Source organism: Lithobates pipiens, unplaced genomic scaffold (assembly GCF_037356315.1).
Source record: "Lithobates pipiens isolate NorthernLeopardFrog02 unplaced genomic scaffold, aLitPip1_a1.2 Scaffold_22, whole genome shotgun sequence".
Classification (NCBI taxonomy): Eukaryota; Metazoa; Chordata; class Amphibia; order Anura; family Ranidae; genus Lithobates; species Lithobates pipiens.
This window is the reverse complement of record NW_027507784.1, coordinates 111,212,442-111,239,067: the sequence shown is the minus strand read 5'-3', so window position 1 is coordinate 111,239,067 and position 26,626 is coordinate 111,212,442. Positions and strand designations below refer to the sequence as shown.

Here is a 26,626-nt window from a genome sequence, read left to right as displayed (position 1 = left end):
CGGACTATTTTTTCAGACAGATTTTGGCCCAAACTTGTCTTGCATACACACGGTCGCAGAAAGTTGTCAGAACACGGTGACGTAGAACACGTACGAAGGGACTATAAATAATATAAATAGCTTTTGTCTCGTAATTTATTCTGAGCATGCGTGGCACTTTGTCAGAATTGTCTACACACGATCGGAATTTAAACGATCGAATTTTGTTGTTGGAAAATTTTAGATCCTGCTCTCAAACTTTGTGTGTCGGAAATTCAGATGGAAAGAGTCAGATGGAGCCCACACACAATCGGATTTTCCCGACAAGATCTGAGCGCACATTTTACGACAGAAAGTCCGACCATGTGTACAGGGCATAACTTTAACAGCTTCCGGACCGCCCACCACATATATACTGCGGCAGGGAGGCCCGGCTGTGCAAAATCACGTACCTGTACATGATTTTGTGCACACGGCGTGGGGCAGAGCGCTACTGCAGGAGCCAATAAGCGGGTCCGGCGGCCATCATGGCGACCCGCCGATCATTCAGGGGAGAGACAGAGCAGCGGTCTGCCTATGTAAAAGGCAGACCGCTGATCTGTTAGGGAGCAAAAGAGATCTTGTGTTTCAGCCAAGTTAAAACACAATCTCTCTTTACCTCCAGTGTATCCGCCACCCACACATTTAGAAAGCACCTCCCAGGCACACACTTAACCCTTTAATTGCCCCTGGTGTTAACCCCTTCCCTGCTAGTGTCATTTATACTGTGACAGTGCATTTTCTTTTTTAGCACTGATCACTGTATGGGTGTCCCTGGTCCACAGTGTCCTTCAGTGTCCAATTTGTCCGCCACAATGAGGCAGTCCCGCTCGAAATTGCTGATTGCCGCCATTACTAGTAAAAACAATAAAAATAAATAAAAAGTCCCTAAATCTATCCCATAGTTTGTAGACGCTATAACTTTTACGCAAACCAATCAATATACAGTGCTGTGAAAAAGTGTTTGCCCCCTTCCTCATTTCCTGTTCCTTTGCATGTTTGTCACACTTAAGTGTTTCGGAACATCAAACCAATTTAAACAATAGTCAAGGACAACACAAGTAAACACAAAATGCAATTTGTAGATGAAGGTGTTTATTATTAAAAGGTGAAAAAAAATCCAAACCATCATGGCCCTGTGTGAAAAAGTGATTGCCCCCTAAACCTAATAACTGGTTGGGCCACCCTTAGCAGCAACAACTGCAACCAAGCGTTTGCGATAATGTGCAATGAGGCTTTTACAGCGACCTGGAGGAATTTTGGCCCACTCATCTTTGCAGAATTGTCCTAATTCAGTTACATTAGAGGGTTTTCGAGCATGAACGGCCTTTTTAAGGTCATACCACAACATCTCAATAGGATTCAGGTCAGGACTTTGGCTAGGCCACTCCAAAGTCTTCATTTTGTTTTTCTTCAGCCATTCGGTGGTGGACTTGCTGGTGTGTTTAGGATCATTGTCCTGCTGCAGAACCCAAGTTCGTTTCAGCTTGAGTACACGAACAGATGGTCGGACATTCTCCTTCAGGATCTCTTGGTAGACAGCAGAATTCATAGTTCCTTTTATCACGGCAAGTCTTCCAGGTCCTGAAGCAGCAAAACAGCCCCAGACCATCACACTGCCACCACCATATTTTACTGTTGGTATAATGTTTTTTTTATGAAATGCAGTGTTCCTTCTACGCCAGATATACTTGGACACACACCTTCCAAAGAGTTCCACTTTTGTCTCATCGGTCCACAGAATGTTGTCCCAAAAGTCTTGGGGATCATCAAGATGTGTTGTGGAGAAATTGAGACGAGCTTTGATGTTCTTTTTGCTCAGCAGTGGTTTTCTCCTTGGAACTCTGCCATGCAGGCCATTTTTGCCCAGTCTTTTCCTGATGGTGGAGGCATGAACGCTGACCTTAACTGAGGCAAGTGAGGCCTGCAGTTCCTTGGACGTTGTTGTGGGGTCTTTTGTGACCTCTTGGATGAGTCGTCGCTGCGCTCTTGGGGTAATTTTGGGCGGCCGGCCACTCCTGGGAAGGTTCACCACTGTTCCATGTCTTCGCCATTTGTGGATAATGGCTCTCACTGTGGTTCGCTGGATTCCCAAAGCTTTGGAAATGGCTTTATAACCCTTTCCAGACTGATAGATCTCAATTACTTTCTTTCTCAATTGTTCCTGAATTTCTTTGGGTCTCGGCATGATGTGTAGCTTTTAAGGATCTTCTGGTGGACCTTACTGTGTCAAGCAGCTCCTATTTAAGTGATGCCTTGATTGTGAACAGGTGTGGCAATAATCAGGCCTGGGTGTGGCTAGAGAAATTGAACTCAGGTGTGGACAACCACAGTTATAGTATGTTTTAACAAGGGGGGCAATCACTTTTTCACACAGGGCCATGATGGTTTGGATTTTTTTTCACCTTTAATAATAAACACCTTCATTTACAAATTGCATTTTGTGTTTACTTGTGTTGTCCTTGACTATTGTTTAAATTGGTTTGATGTTCCGAAACACTTAAGTGTGACAAACATGCAAAGGAACAGGAAATGAGGAAGGGGGCAAACACTTTTTCACACCACTGTACGCTTATTGGGATTTTTTTTTTTACCAAAAATATGTAGAAAAATACATAAACGGATGAAGAAATTTGATTTTTTTTATTCTTTATTTTATTATTGGGAATGTTTTATAGCAGAAAGTAAAAAATATTGTTTTTATTCAAAATTTTCTTTTTTGTTTGTTTATAGTACAAAAAATAAAAACCGCAGGGGTGACCAAATACCACCAAAAGAAAGCTCTATTTTTTTGGGGGGGGGGGGGGGGAAGAGGACATGAATTGTATTTGGGTACAGCATCGCACAACCGCGCAATTGTCAGTTAACGCAGTGCCGTATCACAAAAAAAATGGCCTTGACAGGAGGTGGGTAAAACCTTCCGGAGCTGAAGTGGTTAAAGCGAACCTGTGGACATTCAAACTTTACACATATACGTAACAAGCAGTACGAAAATTCTCTAGCTGTAGGCACTCTAAAGAAATGTACCCTTAAAGTGGAACTTTTGCAGCTAAATTGAGATAACAGCTACCTTGTATTTTTATCTGTTCTAAATCACATAGCATAACATAAAAAAAAAAAAAATTATAATAATAATATGCTGCTCATCCTTTGACTCGCTTTTTCCTTGCTTAAAAATGTTATGTTTGCCTGGCTTTTATTTTTTAAGCAAATTGTATAAAATTGTTACTCATGCCTGAATCTGATACGCAGTTAAAATTTATTTCTTTATAAAATTTGATTTTTTTCAACTTTGTATAGAACTGATAAGAAATATCCGTTCATTGTATCACAGGCAATAGCTACCACAAAAACCTAAAAGTAAAAATACCATTCGGCTTGTGAAATTGATAGCGGATATAATGGGCCAATCACAGTTTATAAATTGCCTCGTAGGCAATGGCTTTCAGGATGCAATCTACTGATTGAATTACGGAGCTCAAAACGGTCTCTTTATAGCAATTCATTTTTTAGCACACTTTTTCTATCAGCTACTAATGTGAACACCGCACACCCCCTAAATAGAAGAAGGCGTTGTACGAGGACAGCGTTTAGCCGTATTTACCACAGCTAGTACTGAAGCTCCTGTTCAGTCCATACATGTCAGCTTTCATTTCTCATTGAGCAATTTACTTTTACATTCTCCATTTTTTCCATCCCACACCCTGTCCATAAGGCTCTGACCAAATGATTTAAGCAGATCTATTTTTTTAGGTGAAGTATAATCTTTCACCAAGCTGCAGCTATTTCCGTGCTTTACACAATGTTGAAGCCACTCTTCCTATAAAACAATTTTTTTTTTTATTCTTTATTTCACACACATCACATCCATGTTAGAGTTTGAATTAAGTGCAGCAAATAAAAGTGTAGCCGTGTGTGCAGATTAATATCCAACAAATAAGGCATGCGATTAACCACTTCAGCCCCAAAAGAATTTAACCTGTTCCTGACCAGAGCAATTTTTGCGATTCGGCACTGCGTCGCTTTAACCGACAATTGCGCGGTCGTATGACAGGGCTTCCAAATAAAATTGACATTTTTTTTCCCAAAAATAGAGCTTTCTTTTGGTGGTATTTGATCAACTCTGCGGTTTTTATTTTTTGCGCTATAAACAAAAAAATAACGCATTATTTTTTACTTTATACTATAATAAATATCCCCATAAAATATATTTTAAAAAACGCTTTCTTGTTTAGGCCCATACGTATTCTACATATTTTTGGAAAAAAAATAAATCGCAATAAGCGTCTAATTGCTTTGCACAAAAGTTATATTGTCTACAAAATAGGGGATCGTTTTTTGATAATTTTTTTTTTTTTTTACTAGTAATGGTGGTGATCAGCGATTTTTTTCATGACTGCGACATTATGGCGGACACATCGGACAATTTTGACACATTTTTGGGACCACTGGCATTAATACAGTGATCAATGCTAAAAAAATTGCATTGATTACTGTAAAAATTTCACTGGCAGTGAAGGGGTTAACCACTAGGTAGCGCTGTAGGGGTTAAGTGTGTCCTAGGGAGTGATTCTAACTTGGGGGGGAGGGGCTGTGTGTGACACGTCACTGACCACCGCTCCCGATTACATGGAGAGCTGATCAGTGACTGTCATTAGGCAGAACATGTCAGCATCTCCCCGTTCTTCCTCACCGTGAGACGATCGCGGGTATGCCAGCAGACAGAGTCCGCTGGACCCGCGATCACAGTCACGGAGGCCTCCTCTTAAAGGGCAATGTACAAGTATGTTAATCTGCCTGTACATGGCCTTCTGCAGCAGTATATCTGCGTGAGGTGGTTGGGAAATGGTTAATATCCCCATCTAGACAAATCAAACATGATTCGTTACCCCCCCTGGAATGAGACATCTCAGGTTATAGTAACCGGACTTCGCTGCCAGAGCCATTTTTGCACACACTCGATTGGTGAAAGTGATATTAAAATGGTATTTTTTTTTTAAAACAAACATGTTATACTTACCTGCATTATGCAATTTTTCACAGAGCAACTTTGATCCTCTTCCTCGATCCCCATGGGGCACTCCTGACCCCTATTCTTCACACACATGTGTGTGCTTGCTCCCAAGCCCTGCTCTGTGTGTTCTTTCTGGCTGTGAGCGGTGATTGACAGCAGCGGGAGTCAATGACTGCTGTCTCTCAGCCAATCAGGAGGCAGAGAGATGCGGGAGAGAAGCTCTCATGAACATTGTTGGATCGTGATCGAGCTTGGGTAAGTGGTGGTGGTGGGAGCTGCATACTGAAAGATTTTTACTTTTATGCATAGAATGCATGAAGGTAAAAAACATTTAGCATCACTTTAAGACTCCAAAGAGTATATATTTTATGAAATCAAAAGGCCCTGGAGAACAAAATGGTGATAGGTCACTTTTACATTGAATCATATTAGCGCAATGGCTTATAAAATTCAGTAAAAATACAGCAAGCTTAATTCTAGTGCAAAAAAACAAACAAAACGCAATATACTACCCAATTATAAATATTATAAATAAATATAAAAGATGAGGTTATAAGCGGTAAACAGATATCCAACATACCAAGCCCTAAAACTGTACTTGATTGTGAAATGGCTACACATTTTGGAACATCCATTTAGAGTTAACCATGAATAAAGACCCTATAATTATGGCACTCCTGCCGGCTTGCCCGTCGATATGCAACATGTAGCGCAATCGGCACTTTTGTACATAGGCGTCCCAGAAGTGTACATATTCAAGTAGGCATGAACATGTACGTGGGAGGCAAATAAATGTGCAAAAAGTCCACACTACAGGTGTGAATCTTCCTGGCAGTCCAATATTAGCGGAGCCCAAATAGACAGATCTTCAACCTTGAACAACCCAAAATGGACCACTGTAGATTTCCACCAGATTGAACGACCAATGTGTGCACTGAAGCCTTGTTACCCTCTTCAATTCAGGGAAAACCAGGGCTAAGAACATACATAAGAAGGGCCTAGTGCATTACTGTATAACTCTTTAACGAATTAAAAAATTGTATGTGGGTGGCTCAAAATTCCTCAGGGGGAAAGCGAAAATCACAGGAAATATGGATGGCAAGTCATAAGTGGGGACCCTCCCTTCCAGGGGTCAGTGGAAACAACATGGCAGCCAGATCGCGTCCACCCCAAAAGCCAACAGTTTGCTTGTGAAAGGTATATGCATTCCTGGCTGTTATAGAATTGAGGAGTGTGCATAAAATCTCGCACAGCTGCCAACGCATGACTTGCGTTGACAGCACCAAAAAAAAAAGAGGTTAAAAGATATGCTTTGGTTGTACAAACTAAGTGGAGTTTGACACAGCTGTAGTGTTTGAAGACAGAATTCACAGATCGCTTTACTTCCTTGAATTGATCTTTATTAGTCACAGCAATGACAACCATGACAGCTCTTCTGAACAGCTTCTAAAAGTGATAACTTTTATAATGAATTAAAGTTGTGTTCCTAAGTGTATATACCCCCCGGCAGAATTTGTAAGATGTTAACCATTTTTGCTGCTTCAACGAAACAAAACAGCCCCATTTCAATAAGCCCCTAGCACCAATAAACAGCACCTAGAGAAGAATCAAAACTTCTGGAACAAAATCATTTGGAGCGAGGAGATCAAAACTGCTGTTTGGAGAGCCAACAAGGCCGATGAAATGAAACACACTATCCCTACTGTTAAGCATGGAGGTGGATCTCTGCTGTTCTGGCGGTGGGTGAGTCAGGTTGCCATATCATCCCTTTAACCACTTCAGCCCCGGACCATTTGGCTGCCCAAAGACCTGAGGACTTTTTGCAATTTGGCACGGCATCACTTTAACTGACAATTACGCAGTCGTGCGACGTGGCTCCCAAACTAAATTGACGTCCTTTTTTCCCACAAATAGAGCTTTCTTTTGGTGGTATTTGATCACCTCTGCAGTTTTTATTTTTCATGCTATAAACAAAAAGAAGCGTCAATTTTGAAAAAAAAGCAATATTTTTACTTTTTGCTATAATAAATATCCCCCAAAAATATATTAAAAAAAACTATTTTTTTCCTCAGTTTAGGCCAATATGTATTCTACATATTTTTAGTTTGCATAAAAGTTATAGCATCTACAAAATAGGGGATAGTTTTATGGCATTTTTATTATTCATTTTTTTTTTTACTAGCAATGGCAGAGATCTGCGATTTTTATTAGGACTGCGACATTATGGCAGACACGGACAATTTTGACACATTTTTGGGACCATTGTCATTTTTACAGCACTCAGTGCTATAAAATTGCACTATTATAAAATTACTGTAAAAATGTCACTGGTAGTGAAGGGGTTAACCACTAGGGGGCAGTGAAGGGGTTAAGTGTACCCTATTGTGTGTTCTAACTGAAGGGGGGATGGGACTGTGCAGGGGAGATGACAGATGGCTGTTCATGCCCTGTATGTACAGACGATCTGTTTGTCATCCCTTCAGAGAAATGGAAACTGTGTTTACACACACAGATCCCGATTCTCCGTGTGCCCAGAGCGACCGCCGGAGCCCAGCGGTGATCACGACTGCCGGGTACTCACATCAGCTCTGTGGGAGAGTAGGGGGTGCGCGCACCCCCTAGAGGCCGGCTATGGTACCGACGTACTGCGATGGCGAATCGCACAGCTGAGCCATTTTGCCGCAGTATAACTGCGGTGGCTGGTCGGCATGCAGTTAAAACCTAATGCATTAATTACACAGGTTCTGTGGACGATTAAGGTTGTAATTAAACTCATTTGGTGCCTTAGCTGCAATAAATTAACCTCAGAACCTGTGTAATGAATATGTGTTTGGTTTTAAAGGGATGAGGTTGCAACCCTGTGAGTGAGGTATAATGGCGTATAATGGCACAGTGAATAGCTCTAAAATTTTGATGGCATGATGAATGTAGTATATTATCAGGAAATAATGCATTCATCACCCCGGAAACTGTTTGGGGCATACTTGGAACTTCCAACATGACAAGGACTGAAAATATAAGGCCAAGTCAACCCTTCAGTGACTGCAGTGGAAAATAATGAAGGTTCTGGAGCAAGCATCGCAATCTCCGGACTGCAACATCACAAAGCCACTTTAAAGAGATCTCAAATATGCAGTTAATGGTGGACACTCCAGTAATTCACACAGCCTGGATATTTTTTCCCCCCAAGAAGAATGGGGCCGCTCTACCATGATGAAATAAAGGGTCCGATTCCTATCAAATTACAAAATATGCAAGCAGTCATTGATCCTAAATTATATTAAGAAGGGTATGCAAACCTTTGAACATAACCATTTTATTATTTTCCTTTGTTAATAGGTTTTGTTTAAATGATTGTGCTTCTTTAATGTCAACCATATTAAAAATTCAAAAAAAGCGGTTTGGTCGAATCCAGGGTTAGGTAACCCCTTGCACACAAAGCCTCTTGCCGGCACTCAACTCCCTCCCCATCAGCAGAGCATCTCAGGGAAGTTTCAGTGAGACGCTAATGCATTCCAATTTCAGAATTCCCCACACCACATCTGTAGTGAGGCACTGTGCCCCACACATTGTAAAAGATGGGAAACGCTGTTTGTTCTCTAACTTTGTTGTTGCTGCGATCAGCTTTTGTGATGGGGGAAGAGATTGGGTGCAGTTCTGGTGGGGGTTTTCAAGAGGACAGGAGGGGGACTGTCATTTGCCACTGCTAAAGCCAATCAAAGTCCTGCTAGCCCCACCAACCACCTGGAGGAAGATGACTCACTTAGTTGCTACTACCAATCTCAGAAAGAAAAGACAGTTTTTGGAATTACTGTTGAGCCTCTTGGAACTTTGCTGAAATTATTCTTGAAGATAAGGGGGGGTCAGTGTTGGGGCAGATAATAAGGGGGGGGTCAGTGTTGGGGCAGATAATAAGGGGGGGGGTCAGTGTTGGGGCAGATGAGAAGGGGGGGTCAGTGTTGGGGCAGATGAGAAGGGGGGGGGTCAGTGTTGGGGCAGATGAGAAGGGGGGGGGGGGTCAGTGTTGGGGCAGATGAGAAGGGGGGGGTCAGTGTTGGGGCAGATGAGAAGGGGGGGGTCAGTGTTGGGGCAGATGAGAAGGGGGGTCAGTGTTGGGGCAGATGAGAAGGGGGGGTCAGTGTTGGGGCAGATGAGAAGGGGGGGTCAGTGTTGGGGCAGATGAGAAGGGGGGTCAGTGTTGGAGCAGATGAGAAGGGGGGTCAGTGTTGGAGCAGATGAGAAGGGGGGGTCAGTGTTGGAGCAGATGAGAAGGGGGGGTCAGTGTTGGGGCAGATGAGAAGGGGGGGTCAGTGTTGGAGCAGATGAGAAGGGGGGTCAGTGTTGGGGCAGATGAGAAGGGGGGTCAGTGTTGGGGCAGATGAGAAGGGGGGTCAGTGTTGGGGCAGATGAGAAGGGGGGTCAGTGTTGGGGCAGATGAGAAGGGGGGTCAGTGTTGGGGCAGATGAGAAGGGGGGTCAGTGTTGGGGCAGATGAGAAGGGGGTTCAGTGGGACAGAAGAGCATGGGGGGTACAGCAGGGGGGCATATGTGAAAGGAGGTGCATTGGTGGGACAGATGAGCAGGAGGTTACAGTGGTTATGCAGAAGAACGGGGGTAGAGAGGTGGGGCAGATGTACAGGGGGGTACAGTGGCGGGGCAGAGGAGAAAGAAGGTACATTGATGGGACAAAGGGGGTTACAGCGGTGGGGCAGGGGGGCACAGAGGTGGGGCAGATGTGCAGAGGAGAAAGGAGGTACATCGGTGGAACACATAAGCAGGGGGTTACAGTGGTGGGGCAGATGAGCAGATAAGTTCAGCGGTAAGACAGAAGAGCATCCGGGTACGGCGGTGGAGCAGCTGTGCAGGGAGGTACAATGGTGGAGCAGATGAAAAAGAGGGAACATTGGTGGGGCAGATGAGCAGGGTAGTACAGTGGTGGGGTAGATGTGCAGGATAGTACAGTGGTGGGGCAGATGAGCAGGAGGTTACAGTGGTAGGACAGAAGAGAAGGGTGGTACAGTGGACCAGTGAGTCACGTGACTTTCTCAGGGCCCCGGAGGTAGTCATGCAATTTATGACAGAACGCATAGGATGGAGCCGGATGACATAATCACATTAACCAGGAAGTGCTCATATGCACAAGACAGAGCAGAGCATATCACTGGCAGGTCCAAGGGATATTATTTATAAGTGAATTTCTGTTGTGCACCACTCCGTGCACCTATAAATATAAGCGTTTTATTTATTTTAATAAATGTATGGTTTTAAATGGAAAGCACTATGGAGGTAACCGTTTTTAGTTGTGCTGCTGCCCCCCCCCCCCCCCCCCCCCGGATGACAACTGGGGAAGAAAACTAGAGGACTTTTTACCTTAAAAAGGAACATGTTGTTAACTATCCTGTCAAACAGAGGTGAGAGTATATATAGCACACATGGTTGTTAGAGATATGATGATGAGATATTCACTTTGTATGTAGCCGCTGGTGTCAGCGGTGCATGCACTGAAGGCCTGGCTGTGAAGGCCCGACCTTGCCGGAAAGAATAGTGATATCACCGCGGCTCTCGCCACTCACAGCACTGGAGCCACGAACCCAGAAGAAACGTAGATTTTTATTTTTTTTCTCCCACATGTGCAGGTATACAACCGCTTTAATATTGCATCAATTTGTATTGTGGAACACATGATAAGGTCAGCTGGCTGCTCTAATATCCAGGATATAGGCTACAGGTAGCGTGGGAGTATTACACATATTCCCTATTCTTAATATGTTAATAAGAGATTTAGCTGAAAAGTAAGCATGTGATCCAACTTTAAAGCAGACATAGGCGTGCGCACAAGGTGTGCCAGGTGTGCCTGGACACATCCTAATCACCTCGTGTGCTGCAGATTGCCCCTGTTTAGACCCCTGATATTTCCCCAAATCACCCTAACTGGGCTCCTATAGAAGTTATATAAATAATTGAAGCAATAAAACTGTAAAAAAATAATAAAAAATAAAATTATGAAAACTACTGACACTGGCAGTATATATACACACACATGCACAGGCTAATGTGTTTGAGCTTTATGGTGCACACCCTAATGCAATAGGCTATGTACTCCTATGGCAGCAGGAATGTAAAACTGAAATATCACTCTTGGCTAGAGTTGATCTAAACATGAGACTGTATATTAGGACCCAAGAAGACACCAATGAGTTTAAAAACAAACAAAAAAAAATATATACTTCCAATAATTGCATTTAAAGATTAGCAAAAGAGCCAGAAGAGCATGGTTTCATGCTTCTTACCTGTCTACTGTCCCTCTGAGATGAGGAAGAAGACGAGGCACTTTTGTGCGTTGGAGTTGATATTTTGTGAGCTGGCGATATGCCTTTCTCTTCAGAAGTCATCTTCACACTAAGATCCCGATTGTACCAAGGTGCCAAAGATCATATCAAATGCTTCTCTGGATCATGCAGGATATCAACTAGTAAGTATAAGAAAACTGTTCACAGTGGGTTAATCCCATCCTCAAAGTCTGATACCTGAAAAACATTATTAAGGAACATTTTAAATCTTGAGGAATTGAAATATTTTTTAGACAGTTATGCCAATTACTATAAAATATTCACAAGATTGTATAAGAATTGGTATGACCATTTGAGAATTGAGATGAAAAGGTTATAAACTGGCAAACAAGCTGTCTATTTAATGGTGTATTAATACAGTCACCTATAAATTGTGGCCTATGGCACTGGCCAGCTGTATTTTTACCATTTATTCCACCAACATCTATAACTGCAACAGCAAAGCAGTTATTTACACGCTACAAATACTGTAGCTGCTGACTTTTTTTTTTTTTTTTTTAAATGACACTTACCTGTCCAAGGATCCAGTGGCATTCTCACCTGGGTTGGTTATTAAACGGTCTTTGGGTCCCAGAACCGGCATGTTTAGTGTGGGAAGCTGGCTGCGATTCCACAGCGAGGCGATTTAGTGCGAGTATAGGGAATATTCATTCCCTATTCTCACACACCTGGATGGGCTCTGAGTGCATTCTCAGCCCCCCCCCCCCAAGCCCAACCTATTTTGGAGCCTATTAGAGCTTCTAATTCTAATTGGTGCTTCAAAAAACCACCCACCACACATTGGAATTCATGAGCCCGGAGTCCTGAAAGGGGCCGGATGCATAAGTATGGCGGCGATGGACAGGGGAGGCGGCGCCTGTGTGCCCTGCAGCCCCTGGTCAAAAACATGCCCTCAAAGCTTGCATGCAATACCTACATGAATGATACTGGACAAAAAAAAAAAAAAAAAAAAACCTATTTAACAGTTTTGAGCATAATCTAAAACATTTCAAGTAAACGGACATCACCAGCGTCCAGTTTTGGAAAGTGCAATAATGCTATATACTGACAAATATTCAGTGTGAGCAGTTTGTTAATTTCCAATAGGCATATGTCGTTATATTTTAATAATTAAATGATTCTGTAATGACAGGCTTGAATTAAAATTTGCTTTCTGAATTTGTAAGCAATCATTACAACAAACTGAGAAATTACTATTCACCTCATTCTAGATCAGAATTATACTTTCCATATTAAAAAAAGAAAGAAAAAAAAAAGGAAAAAGAAAAAGTCCTATAAGACGAGCTCTCATGATTGCTTTGATGGTTGGGTAGTGTCCATTACAAAACATTTATAAAGATTGGTTATTGTGATAACCAAAAGTGATAATTTAAAAAGAAGAATTATTTTTTTTTTTTTTTAAATGTGACTGTCAATCACCAGCTCTCAGCTCTGTCCATCGCTGGACCGCTGGGCTGGAGGGAAGGGAGCAGCTGGCTCAGTCTCCCAGTGGTGCATCTGAGAGGCTCAGCCAGCTGCTGAGCCAGGCATGTGGGTAGATCCTGACTGTAAGGCCAGGTTCACACTGACCTGGAATGAAGCCGTGCGAGTTCGAGGCCAAGTTCACTTGTTTGCTAAAATCCAGCTCCCCTATGTACCAATATACAATTAATGCACCCCTGTTGTACAAAAATACAAGTTTTCTTTGATTTTGAAAATAAGGCCTCTACCACATTCAGTGCTGTATTCCGCAGATCACTTCAGAAACTCCCTGGTATACAGACACAGACAGACTAGCCAGTACGACACAGGAAGGAGTTTACCAGCTGACCTCATAGGCACACCTTTACCCATCAACTACGTTTTCACAGCACCCCCGGCATTCCTCCATGGGTGCATTTGCCTGGCTTCCCCAGTGTCCCTTCAGACGGGCTCAGGGTGCATGCTAAATTTCCTGGGGCCACATGCAGCCCATAGGAGAGGCCTGATGAAGTGCAAGAGCCTTCCTGATTGGATACAGAGTGATTGGATTGATGGGGTGTCCTCCTATTAGATAGTTTTGGTAAATATAAAGGAAATTGATTGTACAATAGATTGTATATTGTACGGCCACATGTATGCACCTAAAATGACCTACCGGTAGTTGCAATTGTTAACAGCACACCAAAACACAGAAGCAAACACATTTTTCCAAATATAAAAACAGGTGACAAATTAAGTTAAAAAAACATGCTATAATGTCCCATGAGCTACTTTGCCAGGTGTAGCACAGCCCATTGAAATCAATGGACTGCCCTATGTGTTTCACTGGAAAAAAAATGTACAAAAAACTCTCGTTTATCAATAATCCACAGGGGAAGGTTTCCAACCATCAAGATGGACGACCTTAGCAGTGTCATGTGATCCAGCTCTACCCAACCGATTGTCGTACAGATGGCATCAGGGGTGTGTGTATAAAGATGGCCATACACTATGCAATCTCTGTACAATTTTCTTTAGATTTACCCGAACTATGGAATTAGACGACACACCTGAATAATCCATTCAATTTGTATTCAATCAGACAGGCCCTTGTACCACATAGGTGACAGTGAGATCTAAAAAAAGATTGTATAGGAAGTAGGTGGAAGGTAGTATTTAATGAGGGAGGTGTGTCCATCTTCTGTGATGCAACAAGGAAGTGAAGGCTTCTGGGAGATTGGCTAACAGGAAGTGAATGTTGATACAAACTACAGGAAGTGATGGAATCTGAAAATGCATTAAAAAAAATACAAATAAACTGACAAGATTCTAAATATCCTGTGGATGAGGTAAGTGAGAGAAAAGAATATTGGGATGGCTGGGCCAGAAATGACATTGGAAAAATGCTTCTATTTATTATGAAAAGTGAAATTCTGTTTGAAAAGGTGACCTTATCCTTTAAGGGCTAATTCACAGGGGCCATAGCGTCACAAACTGCAATTACAGATAAATGCTAGATTTTAGAAAAGAACCTGCACTTGCTTCCTTCAAGAGGCTCATGTGTACTGAAAGTGTCCTCCATGCTGCATTTCAGATTCTGCCCTCCGCAATCAATTTAATGGGATACTACTAAAACGCAGCAGCAGTAAAACACAGAGTAATCACAACACACATAGCTTTATGTATCATATCCAAATCCTAAATCTGAATTGCAAGAGAATGACTTTACACCACTTTAATCTCAAGGAAGGGAGGTCAGTTTGAATAGTTAGAAAAGTAGAAAGTGGAGGTTTGAATGTTCATCAAGCAGCCATCAATACTTCCCTGTTCCCCTATTGTTCAAAGTGGGAACACCCTCCTTAAGTCACTTTCAGGCCGATTTTCACAGACCTTTTCCTGGTAATAGGAAGCATGGTATTTTACACGTTCATGTCGAGAATAAAAACCTGACCTTGGCTTTAAAAAAAACACACACTAAAAAGTTTCTTGCAGTTAAAGTGCACAGATATTAAAAGCACCTGAAATAGAAGTGATATCCACTGTTATTTCTGCTCTTATGTCTTCGCACTTTCCTAAATAATTAACCAACTAAATGAAGGTCAAATGAGCCATTCTTTGGGAAGGCAAATAAAAGTTATTTTTGCATTCCATCTGCTTTGTCACCATAAAAATACAAAATGGCTGTGCAAAGCCTCTAAAATCGGCAATCATGGGTTTGTCAATCTGTATGAAATTTGTGCATAAAAGTCCCCTAAACTATTAGATGAAGGTAACCCATTACAGCACAAATGGTGTGTTACTTGTCTGGGCACCAACTACTGTATGGCCAACTGGAGTACACCTATAAAAAGTAGCAACAAGCAGGAGTTACCTACACTGAAAACCACATGTTAAGTTCCTCACTAGATCTAGTGATGCCTTGAACGGTGCCTTGAAAAAGTATTCACACCCCTTGACATTTTCCATATATTGTCATATTATACAACCACATACATTTTATTAGGATGTTTTATGTCATAAACCAACACAAAAATTTCACAAATAAATAAATATCTGAAGAGTGTAGATTTTACATTTCCTCCGATACCCCTATGTAAAATATAGTGGAACCAATTGCCTTCAGAAGTCACCTTATTAATAAATAGAGTCCACCTGTGTGCAATTTAATCTCAGTATAAATACAGCTGATGCCCTCAGGTTTGTTAGAGAATCTTAGGCCCCTTTCACACGGGACGGATCCGCGATGATCTGCCCCGTGAACATCCGCTTGCTCAGCGGGGATCGCTCAATTGATCCTCGCTGAGCCGGGGATGACAGGGCGGTCCCTGCACAGTGTGTCAGATCTCTGCTCTGCTTTATGGGGGAATCGGATGAACACGGACTGTAGGATGTTCATTCGCTGACACCCGCTATACCATATGGATGCATGCAAGTCATCCAAAAACGGATGGATGAAATACGGACATGCTGTCCGCACGTGTGAAAGGGGCTTTAGTGAACAAACAAGATTACGTAGGCAAAGGAACACACCAGACAGGTCAGGGATAAAGTTGTGCAGAAGCTTAAAGTAGAGTTAGGTTATAAAAAATGTTATAAATATATATCCATCCCAATCTCCCAGGGGCAGGAGACAAACAAGCAGACCTTCCCCTTTCATTTTAATGTATATGGCATAGCTTGCCTTGTAAAACCATCCATTCACTTTAAAAAATAAATTCAGGTAATTATATAAACAAACAAACACACACACACACACACACACACACACACACACACACACACACACACACACACACACACACACACACACACACACACACACACACACACACACACACACACACACACACACACACACACACAAAATATCTATTTTTTTTTTTTTTTACAAGTCCAGTGGGGAAAATTATTATTTGATCCCCTGCATATTTTGTAAGTTGCCCACTTACAAAGAAAGTAAGGGTCTATAACTTTTATCATGGGTGTATTTTAAATAGACACAGAATAGCCATCACAAATCCCGAAAAAAAAAATGATACAAATGTCATAAATTGAGTTGCAGTTAGGAGAGTAGAAAAAGTATTTGATCCCCAAGCAAAACATGACTTTGTACTTGGTAGAGAAACCCTTGTTGGCAAGCAGAGGCAAGACGTCTCTTGTATTTGGTTATTAAGGTCCGGAGATTGGCTAGGTCACTCCATGACCTTAATGTGCTTCTTTTCAAGCCACTCCTCCGTTGCCTTGGCAGTATGTTTTGGGTCAGTGTCCTGCTGGAAGACCCATCCACAACCCATCTTTAGTGTTCTGGCTGAGGGAAGAAGGTTCTAATCCAAGACTTTATAATACATAGCCCAGTCCACTGGCCCCTCAATGCAGCAAATTTGACCTATACCTTTAGCAGAGAAACCGCCCCAAAGCATAATGTTTCCAGCTCCATGCTTGACTGTAGGGATGCGTCATAGTCAGCATTTTTTCTTCCTCCAAACACGGCTAGTCAAGTTAATGCCAAAGAGCTCAAGTTTGGTCTCACCTGACCAAAACACTTTCTCCCAATCCTTCTCCGATTTAATTATATGTTCATTGGCAAACTTCAGATGGGCCTGAACATATGCATCCTTGAGGGGGACCTTGCCGGCGCTGCAGGATTTCAATCCATGGCAGCGTATTGCGTTTGTTTGGCGATTGTGTCCCAACTGTCTTGAGATCATTCACAAGCTCCTCCAGTGTAGGTCTGATCCCTCACTTTTTTCATGATCATCCTTACCCCATGAGGCGAAATCTTGCATGGAGCTCCAGACTGAGGGTGATTTGTGTTTATTTTGTATTTCTTGCATTTGAGAATAATCGATCTAATAGTTGTCTCCTTCTCACCAAGCTTCTTGCTGATGGTCTTGTAGTCCATTCCAGCCTTGTGCAGGTCTAAAATCTTGTCCCTGACGTCTTGATAGCTCTTTGGTTTTGCCCATGATCGTGAGGTTTGAATGGAAAAGTCTGTGGATAGGCATCTTTAATACACATAACCAGTTGTCGTCCTCTCCATTCATAAACTGCAGCATCATAAACATAGTTAGTACAAGTCTTGGCCATTGGAGGCCAGCACAGCCAGAAACCTGGCCACGTTGAGAAAAAATGTGCTCTCATATCTAGCATGGTCAGTTTGAAATAGGAAAGCGGGGGGACTGGTAGAATCACCAAGTGTTTCACACAAAGGGAAAAAAAATACAAAAATAACAATATACTTTTTGACACAAGTACATGGTACAACAGACACATATCAGGAATATAAATGTTGGGCCAACACTTTAAAACTGCATGTAGAGTCAAAACTTTTTTCTTGTTAGCATTGGATAGAGTGGTGAAGGGATAAAAATGTTTTATTAGGTCGGACTTGCAATCTAGGGCTCTGTTGGAAAGATTTTGCTACATTTACTGTCTTGAGGAAAACAGATTTATCAGTCAGAAAATGAGCAATACAAGCCTTTTTATTTCTGCCTAAGGCCTCATGCACACTGGACGTTGGACACATAGGATAACATGCTGGGGAGTTTATTGGCTGCCGAAACAAAATGTCTGAAGCCAAAAACAGCCACTGTAAAAACATCCAGTGTGCATGAGGCCTTGAAAATTTGCCCTCATTTCCAGTCTTGTTCTCACATTGCTGCAACACAGGCAAATGCAATGTTTCGGAGCTCAAAGCAGCAAGTTCGTCACACAAACGACAACCTCTAATTCACTGTTTACCGGAGGAATAAGCTGGTTCGTGCTCTGAAATGTCCCACTGTTTGTTTGGTGACTAATACTATATTTATCGGCATAGAACTCACTTTTTCACTGTGAAAATTGGGTGCAAATAGCATGTGCATGTTATACGCCAACACTTCAATTTTCGCTGCCTCGGAGGGACAGGGAGGCGGGCGAGGCAAGTGCCATTAGATTACATACAGTGAGAATCTCCTGTTTACTTGGCGGCCTATGTAATAGGAAGTCCTGTGTCCTGGGCCGCCATTGGACCACTGTTGTGTATCATAGCAAATTCTCATTGTATGTAATCTGCTGGTGCTCATCCCACACCCTCCCGGCTGCAGATGGTCATCGATTAGGCTGCATTCAAGGCAATGGCGAGGCTGCTGCATTGAAGGCAATGGCGAGGCTGCAATGATGTGGACTGATAAGGCTGCATTGAAGGCACTTGTGAGGCTGCAGATGGGCACTGATCAGGCTGCATTGATGACAGTGGTGAGGCTGCAGATGGGCACTGACCCTTATTTTGCTTCAAAGTTTCTTATTTAAAAAGTTTTTTTCCTGAAACTTCCCTCTTAAAATGAATGTGCATGTTATACGCCAATAAATACAGTATTTAGCTCATATTTGAGCATATGTTGTGCTGGTTAGTACTATGCAAAAAGTTGCATTAAGAATCTTTTTAAGGAAGACATTAATAAACAAGCATCATTGTGATGCCTATACAGTTATATAACAATGCGTATATTTTAGAAGAACTGTAAGAATCCTAACCACAGCACTAATCTCTTAGTGGTCTGACTCAGCAGGCTACACTCCCCACTTCCTTATCTAGTAATAGGAAAGGACAGAGAACAGACTGACCAAGCACGATGTTATGGGGCCTGGTGCCAATGTACTTCACAGCTTTTACTGCTTTCTACTTTCCATGGAATTTCCTCATGCTGCCAGCATCCACTATTTTTATAGAAATATTTAACTAGGGCATCTGGAAAAAGTAATTCTAAAATTAAAAAAAAAAAAGGCAACAAATACGTATGTGTGGGGTGTTTGAGTAGGAAGGTGATGGGAGGGGCGGTGGAGGGAACCTGGAATTGGGCTTAAAGGGTTTCGTTAAAATTGAAAAAGGTAAACACCATACACCTTCCCCATCCACTCCAGTAGGTGATAATCTGTCAGTGCCCACATAGCAGATGCAGAGGTCTGGCGATTTGAAATCCCCATACTTTCCCCAAACTGCTGCACTGGCTCCATGGGCACTGACAGTTCATCACCCATGGAGGTAGTGCAGCTGGGACCAGAGGGGTGTGGAGGGCGTAGGGTCTTAGGCTGGGTACACACCAGAAGTTTTTTTGTTCAACCCAGCAGGCCGAATTAAAAAAAAAATAGACCTAGCTATACTAACAGAAGCAATGTTAGTGCAGTGATCTCCCTCGTATTCTGATGGGGGGGCTGCACCCTTCCTCTGCCACTACACACTGATCAACACTGGCAGCCATTAGCTGTCAGTGTTTATTTGATGCTGGTCGGATTCTGGTTTTCCAGCATGCCTGTTGAAAAGAAGCCGGTTGAAAGATCTGCTTCTGTAGACAGACAGCTGTACACATGAGCCAAAAGTTGGCCAATTCCTGACAGATTGATTGTTTTTGGCCCGTGAGTAACTAGCTTTAGTTTATTATTACATTTTTTTCTGAAAAGTTAACTTGCACTTAACCAACTCAATTACGCACTCAAGTACGCTACATACAGGAAACAAAGGCTTTGCTGCCGGTTTCACTTACCCAAGATGCCAGTGCCTGCATGCGAAGCCAATTGAAGTATTGGCTCAGATGAGGACATCAGCTACAGTATTTGTAGCTGCGGACTTTAATTTTTGGGGTGAAACTGGAGCTCCTCTTTAACCACTTAAAGACCAGCCACTGCACCAGCTATGAGTAAGCACTAGCCTTAGTGCGAAACGCGTCAGCCATGGCATCTTTCGCTGTGATGTCATTTGCTGTGTCCTAAATATTATTTGAATAAAGCATTGTTTAAGCATTGGAGTGTGGCCGACCAGAGTTCTGTCATTATCCACATAAAGTGGTTACATGGTTGGTAAGGTTGAATAAAGACTCCCGTCCATCCAGTTCAGCCTGTATCTATGTTGCTACCATTTTCCATTTCCTTGTATTATCATGGAACACATGACAGTTTCAACCCTCCCCTATTTTACCCAAACTGAGAAAAATGTTTTGGCTTTAGGTATACTTTAGAAACCTTGTCACCACACCATTCGTTTCAGTAACAATCTTCCCAAAACATTAAATGAATTTAGTGTAAAATCCTCCCTTAAAACAATTGTTATTTTTATAGAAAAAAAAAATTACTTTACAAACATGTTATACTTACTTGATACATGTAGTAGATTTGCACAGAGCAGCCCAGATTATTCTCTTCAAGGCAATTCCCTGCTGCTGCATGCCACCATAGCAAGCAGCATGCTATGGGGGCACCCGAGACGAGTCACAGCTCCGTGCGTCCATTCAGACATGGAGCTGCGGTTCGGCCTCGCCCCTCTCTCTCCTGATTGGTTAACTGACTGACAGCCACGGAAGCCAATGGCGCTACTGCGGTCTCTCTGCCAATCAGGAGGGGGAGTCCTTGTGGACATCGCTGGACAGAGATGGGGGCCCAGGTAAGTGATTTGGGGGTGGTTGAGGGGGGGCTAATGCACACAGGCTTTTTATCTTAAATGCATAGAATGCATTAAGATAAAAAAAAAAAAAAACTCCTGCCTTTACAACCCCCTTAACCACTTAAGGACCGCCGTATTGCCATTGTACGTCATCACAATGGCACAGGCAGGCGCAAGCACGTACATGTACATGCCTGCCTTCCAGCGGGTGGGGGGTCCAATCGGACCCCCTCTCGCTGGATACGGCGGTCCGGTTCGCTTCAGGAGCGATCCGTGATGAGGGGATGGCCGTTGGTTTCTGGCCACCCCCTCTGGATCGCTCCTGGCCAATGAGAAGCTTCCTCCCACTGTGTATTGTATACACAGGAAGGAGGAAGTGATGTCATTCTCCTCGGGGCGGTCTTTTTGACCGGACTACGAGGAGAAGACAAAAAGTAAGTGCACCAAAACACTACACTGACACATAGTTACACACATAGGTACACAACCCCCCCCCCCCCCCCGATCTCCCCCGCCCCCCCCCCCCAGTCACAGTGTCAATGATTGCATTGATCATTTATTTACTGATCACTGCATTCAGTGTCAGTTGTAACAGTAAAAACTGTCAGGGCAGTTAGTGTTAGGTCCAGGGTAGCCCCCTGCCCCCCCCCCAATAAAGGTTTAACCCCCTGATTGCCCTTAGAGTTAACCCTTTCACCCCCTTTTGCCAGTGTCACTAAGCGATCATTTTTCTGATCGCTGCATTAGTGTCGCTAGGTAGCTAGTTATTTTTTTTAGGTTCACCGCCAGGTTTTTATAGCGCTAGGTACCCCAATATACTACCCAATAATGGTTTTAACCCCCTGATTGCCCCTAGTTAACCCTTTCACCAGCGATCACAGTATAAGTGTCACTGGTGACGCTGGTTAGCCAGTTAGTTATTTAGGTTCCCCGTCAGGTTTTTATATAGCGCCAGGGACCCCCATATACTACCTAATAAAAATTTGAACCCCCTGATTGCCCCTAGTTAACCCTTTCACTACTGATCACCGTATAAGTGTTACGGGTGACTCTGGTTAGTTTGCTTTTTATAGCATCAGGGCACCCACCATTTATTACCCAATAAAGGTTTAACCCCCTGACCACCCGGCGGGTGATATCAATTAGGTTTTAGGGTCAGGGTCTGCGTCGCCCCAGGCAGCGCTAGGTTAGTGCCAGTACCGCTAACACCCACACGCAAAGCATAAACCTCCCGTAGTGGTATAGAATCTGAACAGATCAATATCTGATCAGATCTATACTAGCATCCCCAGCAGTTTAGGGTTTCAAAAAACGCATTGTTAGCGCGATCAGCCCAGATACCTGCTAGCACCTGCGTTTTGCCCCTCTGCCCAGCCCACCCAAGTGCAGTATCGATCGATCACTGTCACTTACAAAACACTAAACACATAACTGCAGCGATCGCAGAGTCAGGCCTGATCCCTGCGATCGCTAACAGTTTTTTTGGTAGCATTTTATATTTAAATCCGGAAGGCAGTGCTTGGTTTTCGGGGTCCGGTACGTGGCTAGGCTCCCAAAAAGTCCCCCACATGTGGTATCCCCGTACTCGGGAGAAGCAGCAGAATTATGGGGTGTAATTTGACTTATGCCCATAGCATGTGTGAGCAATATATCATTTAGTGACAACTTTGTGCAAAAAAAAAAAGTTTGTAATATTCCCGCAACTTGTGGCAAAATATAAAATATTCCATGGACTCAACATGCCTCTCAGTAAATAGCTTGGGGTGTCTACTTTCCAAAATGGGGTCATTTTGGGGGGTTTTGTGCTATTTTGGCATTTTATGGCCTTCGAAACTGTGATAGGTAGTGAGGAGTGAAATCAAAAATTTGCACCCTTAGAAATCCTGAAGGTGGTGATTGGTTTTCGGGGTGCCGTGCGTGACTAGACTCCCAAAAAGTCCCACACATGTGGTATCCCCATACTCGGGAGAAGTAGCGGAATATATTTTGGGGTGCAATTCCACATATAACCATGGCATGTGTGAGCAATATCATTTGGTGACAACTTTTTGTACATTTTTTTTTTTTTTGCCATTATTCAATCCCTTAGGACAAAAAAAATAAATATTCAATGGGCTCAACATACCCATCAGCAATTTCCTTGGGGTGTCTACTTTTCAAAATGGGGTCATTTGGGGGGGGGGGGGTTGTACTGCCCTGCCATTTTAGCACCTCAAGAAATGAGATAGGCAGTCAAATTAAAAGCTGTGTAAATTCCAGAAAATGTACTCTAGTTTGTAGACGCTATAACTTTTGCGCAAACCAAAAAATATACGCTTATTGACATTTTTTTTACTAAAGACATGTGGCTGAATACATTTTGCCCTCAATGTAGGACTAAAATTTAGTTTATTCGATTTTTCTTATAACAAAAAGAAGAAAATATCTTTTTTTTCAAAATTTTCGCTCTTTTTCCATTTATATCGCAAAAAATAAAAATCGCAGAGGCAATCAAATACCATCAAAAAGAAAGCTCTATTTGTGGGAAGAAAAGGACGCAAATTTCGTTTGGGTGCAATATTGCATGACCGCGCAATTACCAGTTAAAGCAGCGCAGTGCGAAATTGGAAAAAGACCTCTGGTCCTTAAGGTGTTTATTGGTCCGGGGCTGAAGTGGTTAAGTAAGCATTTACAATAATGTATTTTTCTATGTTTTTCCTTTTTCTAGGCAAGTGAAAGGGTGTCTTTAATACGTCAAGAATGCTGGCTGCGGAGCAAAAATGTAAAGTATAAAGGCTTTTAGTAATCACTTTGATTAAAGCTAAGGAATGCTACAGATAAAAAATAAAAAAATTGAACTAAAACATTTGCCTTAACATTCCATGCCCAAGGGCAGTTCATGAACTTACACTGCAAGGCTTCTTCTTGATCTAGAACCTAATAATCCAATGTCTGAATTGCTGGCAATTACCTATCCATAATAGCAACTACCATTTATCAGGAGAGTTCACCTAAACCTCATTTGAGCAAGTGTATCAAAACCAATAGAATCATATCAATGCTGCACAAATTGAAAGGTTCACAGCAAAAGGGTGGAAACTTTTTTCTGATATATATTCTATCTTTTTGAGAAAAATCGAACTTTTTAAATGGTTTAAAAAGTAGGCAGCTCTAGGTGTTAAACCAGCAATAAATGGGTCGAACTTCAAATGTATAGCCTGCTAGTTCAGACTTGTTTTCCTAGCACATCCCACAGATGCTCTATTAGATTGAGATCTGGAGAATTTGTAGGCCAAGTCTACACCTCCAACCAACCATTCTTGAACCATTTTTTGCATGGCTGGATGTATTACCCTGCTGAAAGAAGTCACTGCCTTCAGGGAATACAATTTCCATGAAGAGGTGTTCTTTGTAGGTAGATGGTACGTGTCAAGTAACTTCGACATGATAGGCAGGACCCAAGATTTCCCAGCAGAACATTGTTCAAAGCATCACACTGCCTACACCGGTTTGCCTTCTTCCCATACTGCATCCTGGTGCCATCTCTTCCCTGGTAACAGCCACACTTCCTCACTTACCTGTGGAAGAGATGGCACCAGGAAGCAGTGTATGGGAAGAAGGCAAGCTGGCAGTGTGATTCTTTGGACAATAATCTGCTGGAAAACCTTAGCTCCTGCCATTCACATGGATGTTACTTGACAAGTTCCACCTACCTAAACAATGTTGCTGGCCAAGAACACCCCTTCACAGAAACTGTATTCCATTATGGAAGTGGCTTCTTTCAGCAGGATAATGCACCCCACCAGGCAGAATTGTTTTCTACGGTGTGCCTTATTGTCATACAGTGCCACTTCATATTGTGGACATGAGCAGTATTAAGTTTTAATTTTGTTGTATTTTTCAAGTTAGTAACTCATTGCTATGTAATTTATGTGCATGCCACTGTGTACACTGAGTCGGGGGAATGCCCAGAGGCTCCATTTTGTAAACCACTCTTTACTCGGAAAAACCGTTAAAAAGAATTTACAAAAAAAAAAAAAAAAAAAGAATGGTTTGGGGAACACAAGGAGCTTGAGGTGTTAACTTGCCCTCCAAGTTCTTCACATGTCAATCAAATAGGATATAGTTAGGAAATAATGTATATATCACACACACAGACTGTTTTTGGACATGATACATCTACTGAAATATTTGATTGGAATTTGATGCATGCTGTATCTATTTGTAAAGCACAGCAGTTGTACCTTTCTCCGGACAGATTTGCTCATACAGTAATAATGCATTGGAATGCGCTTTGGGCAGGAGGGAACTGGCAGAGACTCCGCCGGCACACTACATATCTATTGCTGTGTTGCAGTCACTGGTGTGCAGTTTATTCCTCTGTCAGCACATCTGCCTTGGATAAGTCATCATCATTGTCACAGTTGGCTTTGAGCGAGCTCCAAAACCACAGAACGTTCACTATGCACAGGATCCAAGAACAATGGCGTTTGCAAATATAAATAATCTGCTAGCCATTTTTCTGCCATGGCAATTAGAGATTCAATTTTTTGGTGTCGTTTTAATAAAAAACAAAATTATTCACAAGCTGGCAAAAATAAAGACTTGGCATATGGCACCACAATGCAAAGCTATGGGCATAGAGCAGCATTTATGGAAAAAGCCAACAGAACCTGAACTAAGGAGTCATTCATTAAAACAGAACGCTGGATAAATATAAATCAAAGGTAAAATTTAAAACCACAAGATTTATGATAAAATACTTCTAGTGACTAAAATGTAACTATATCATTCCACCTACCTAGGGTTGCCAATTTTTCTTCAAGCCAAACCTGTTTTTTTTTTTTTTTTGTATACACTATTGGATTGTAACAGACCTAAAAAAACCTTTGGGCACTCCAAAGAGAATAGTAATACGGCACACATATTGCCCCCTTAGCCATTTCCGAGCCACATTCCTGTATGAATACTAGTTCCAGGTGGATTGACAGGCGATTCAAAACCCAGACTGTCCGGGTGAATCCCAGATAGGTGGCAACCCTACACTTGCCTCGACCAAACTTGGGTAAGGAAGAGGGAAATCTTTAAATGCCAAGCTTTTTGAGCAAATGAGACCACCATGACACACCTGTCTTTTAGAGCGGTTCTAAAGCCTAAACATTTTTACCTTAACCACTTGACGACTGGCGCACGCCGATGTACGTTGGCAGAATGGCACAGACAGGCAAATGAGCGTACAGGTACATCTCTTTAAATTTGCCACAGTGGCATTGCACGCGCGATGGTCGGAACCTCTGAGTCCGATCGCGGGTCCCGCAAACTATCACCGCAGGGAAGCCTCACGGGGAGATGCTAATGTAAACAAGCATCTCCCCGTTCTGCCTAGTGACAGTGTCACCGATGTCTTCTCCGTGTGGTCGGAGCAGAGATCAGTGACGTGTCATACACAGCCACATCCCCCCACAGTTAGAAACACACCCCTAGGAACACTTAACCCCTACAATGCCATCTAGTGGTTAACCCCTTCACTGCCAGTGTCATTTACACAGGAATCAGTGCATTTGTATAGCACTGATTTCTGTATAAATGACAATGGTCCCAAAAACGTGTCAAAAATGTCCGATGTGTCCGCCATAATGTCGCAGTCATGATAAAAATCGCTGATCGCCGCCATTACTAGTGAAATTTTTTTTATAAAAATGCCATAAAAACTATCCCCTATTTTGTAAACACTATAACTTTTGCGCAAATCAATCGCTTATTGCGATTTTACCAAAAACATGTAGAAGAATACGTATCGGCCTAAACTGAGGAAAGAAAATGTTTTTTTTTTTATATATATTTTTGGGGGATATTTATTATAGAAAAATGCAAAAAATAATGCGCTTTTCAAAATTTTTGCACTTTTTTG

The 26,626-nt window shown here is 42.4% G+C and overlaps 1 protein-coding gene across 7 annotated transcripts in view; it reads right to left on the bottom strand.

The window, feature by feature from the left end:
* The window catches only part of OSBPL6 (oxysterol binding protein like 6), a 329,956-nt gene that overhangs the window by 177,110 nt on the left and 126,220 nt on the right, over window positions 1-26,626 (bottom strand). For all 7 annotated transcript variants that reach the window (XM_077448099.1, XM_077448095.1, XM_077448094.1 and 4 more), the window contains one exon: window positions 11,322-11,558. In XM_077448099.1, coding sequence (XP_077304225.1) covers window positions 11,322-11,423 — 102 coding nt within the window. In that variant the 5' untranslated portion in view covers window positions 11,424-11,558. The remainder of the gene's footprint in view (window positions 1-11,321; window positions 11,559-26,626) is intronic.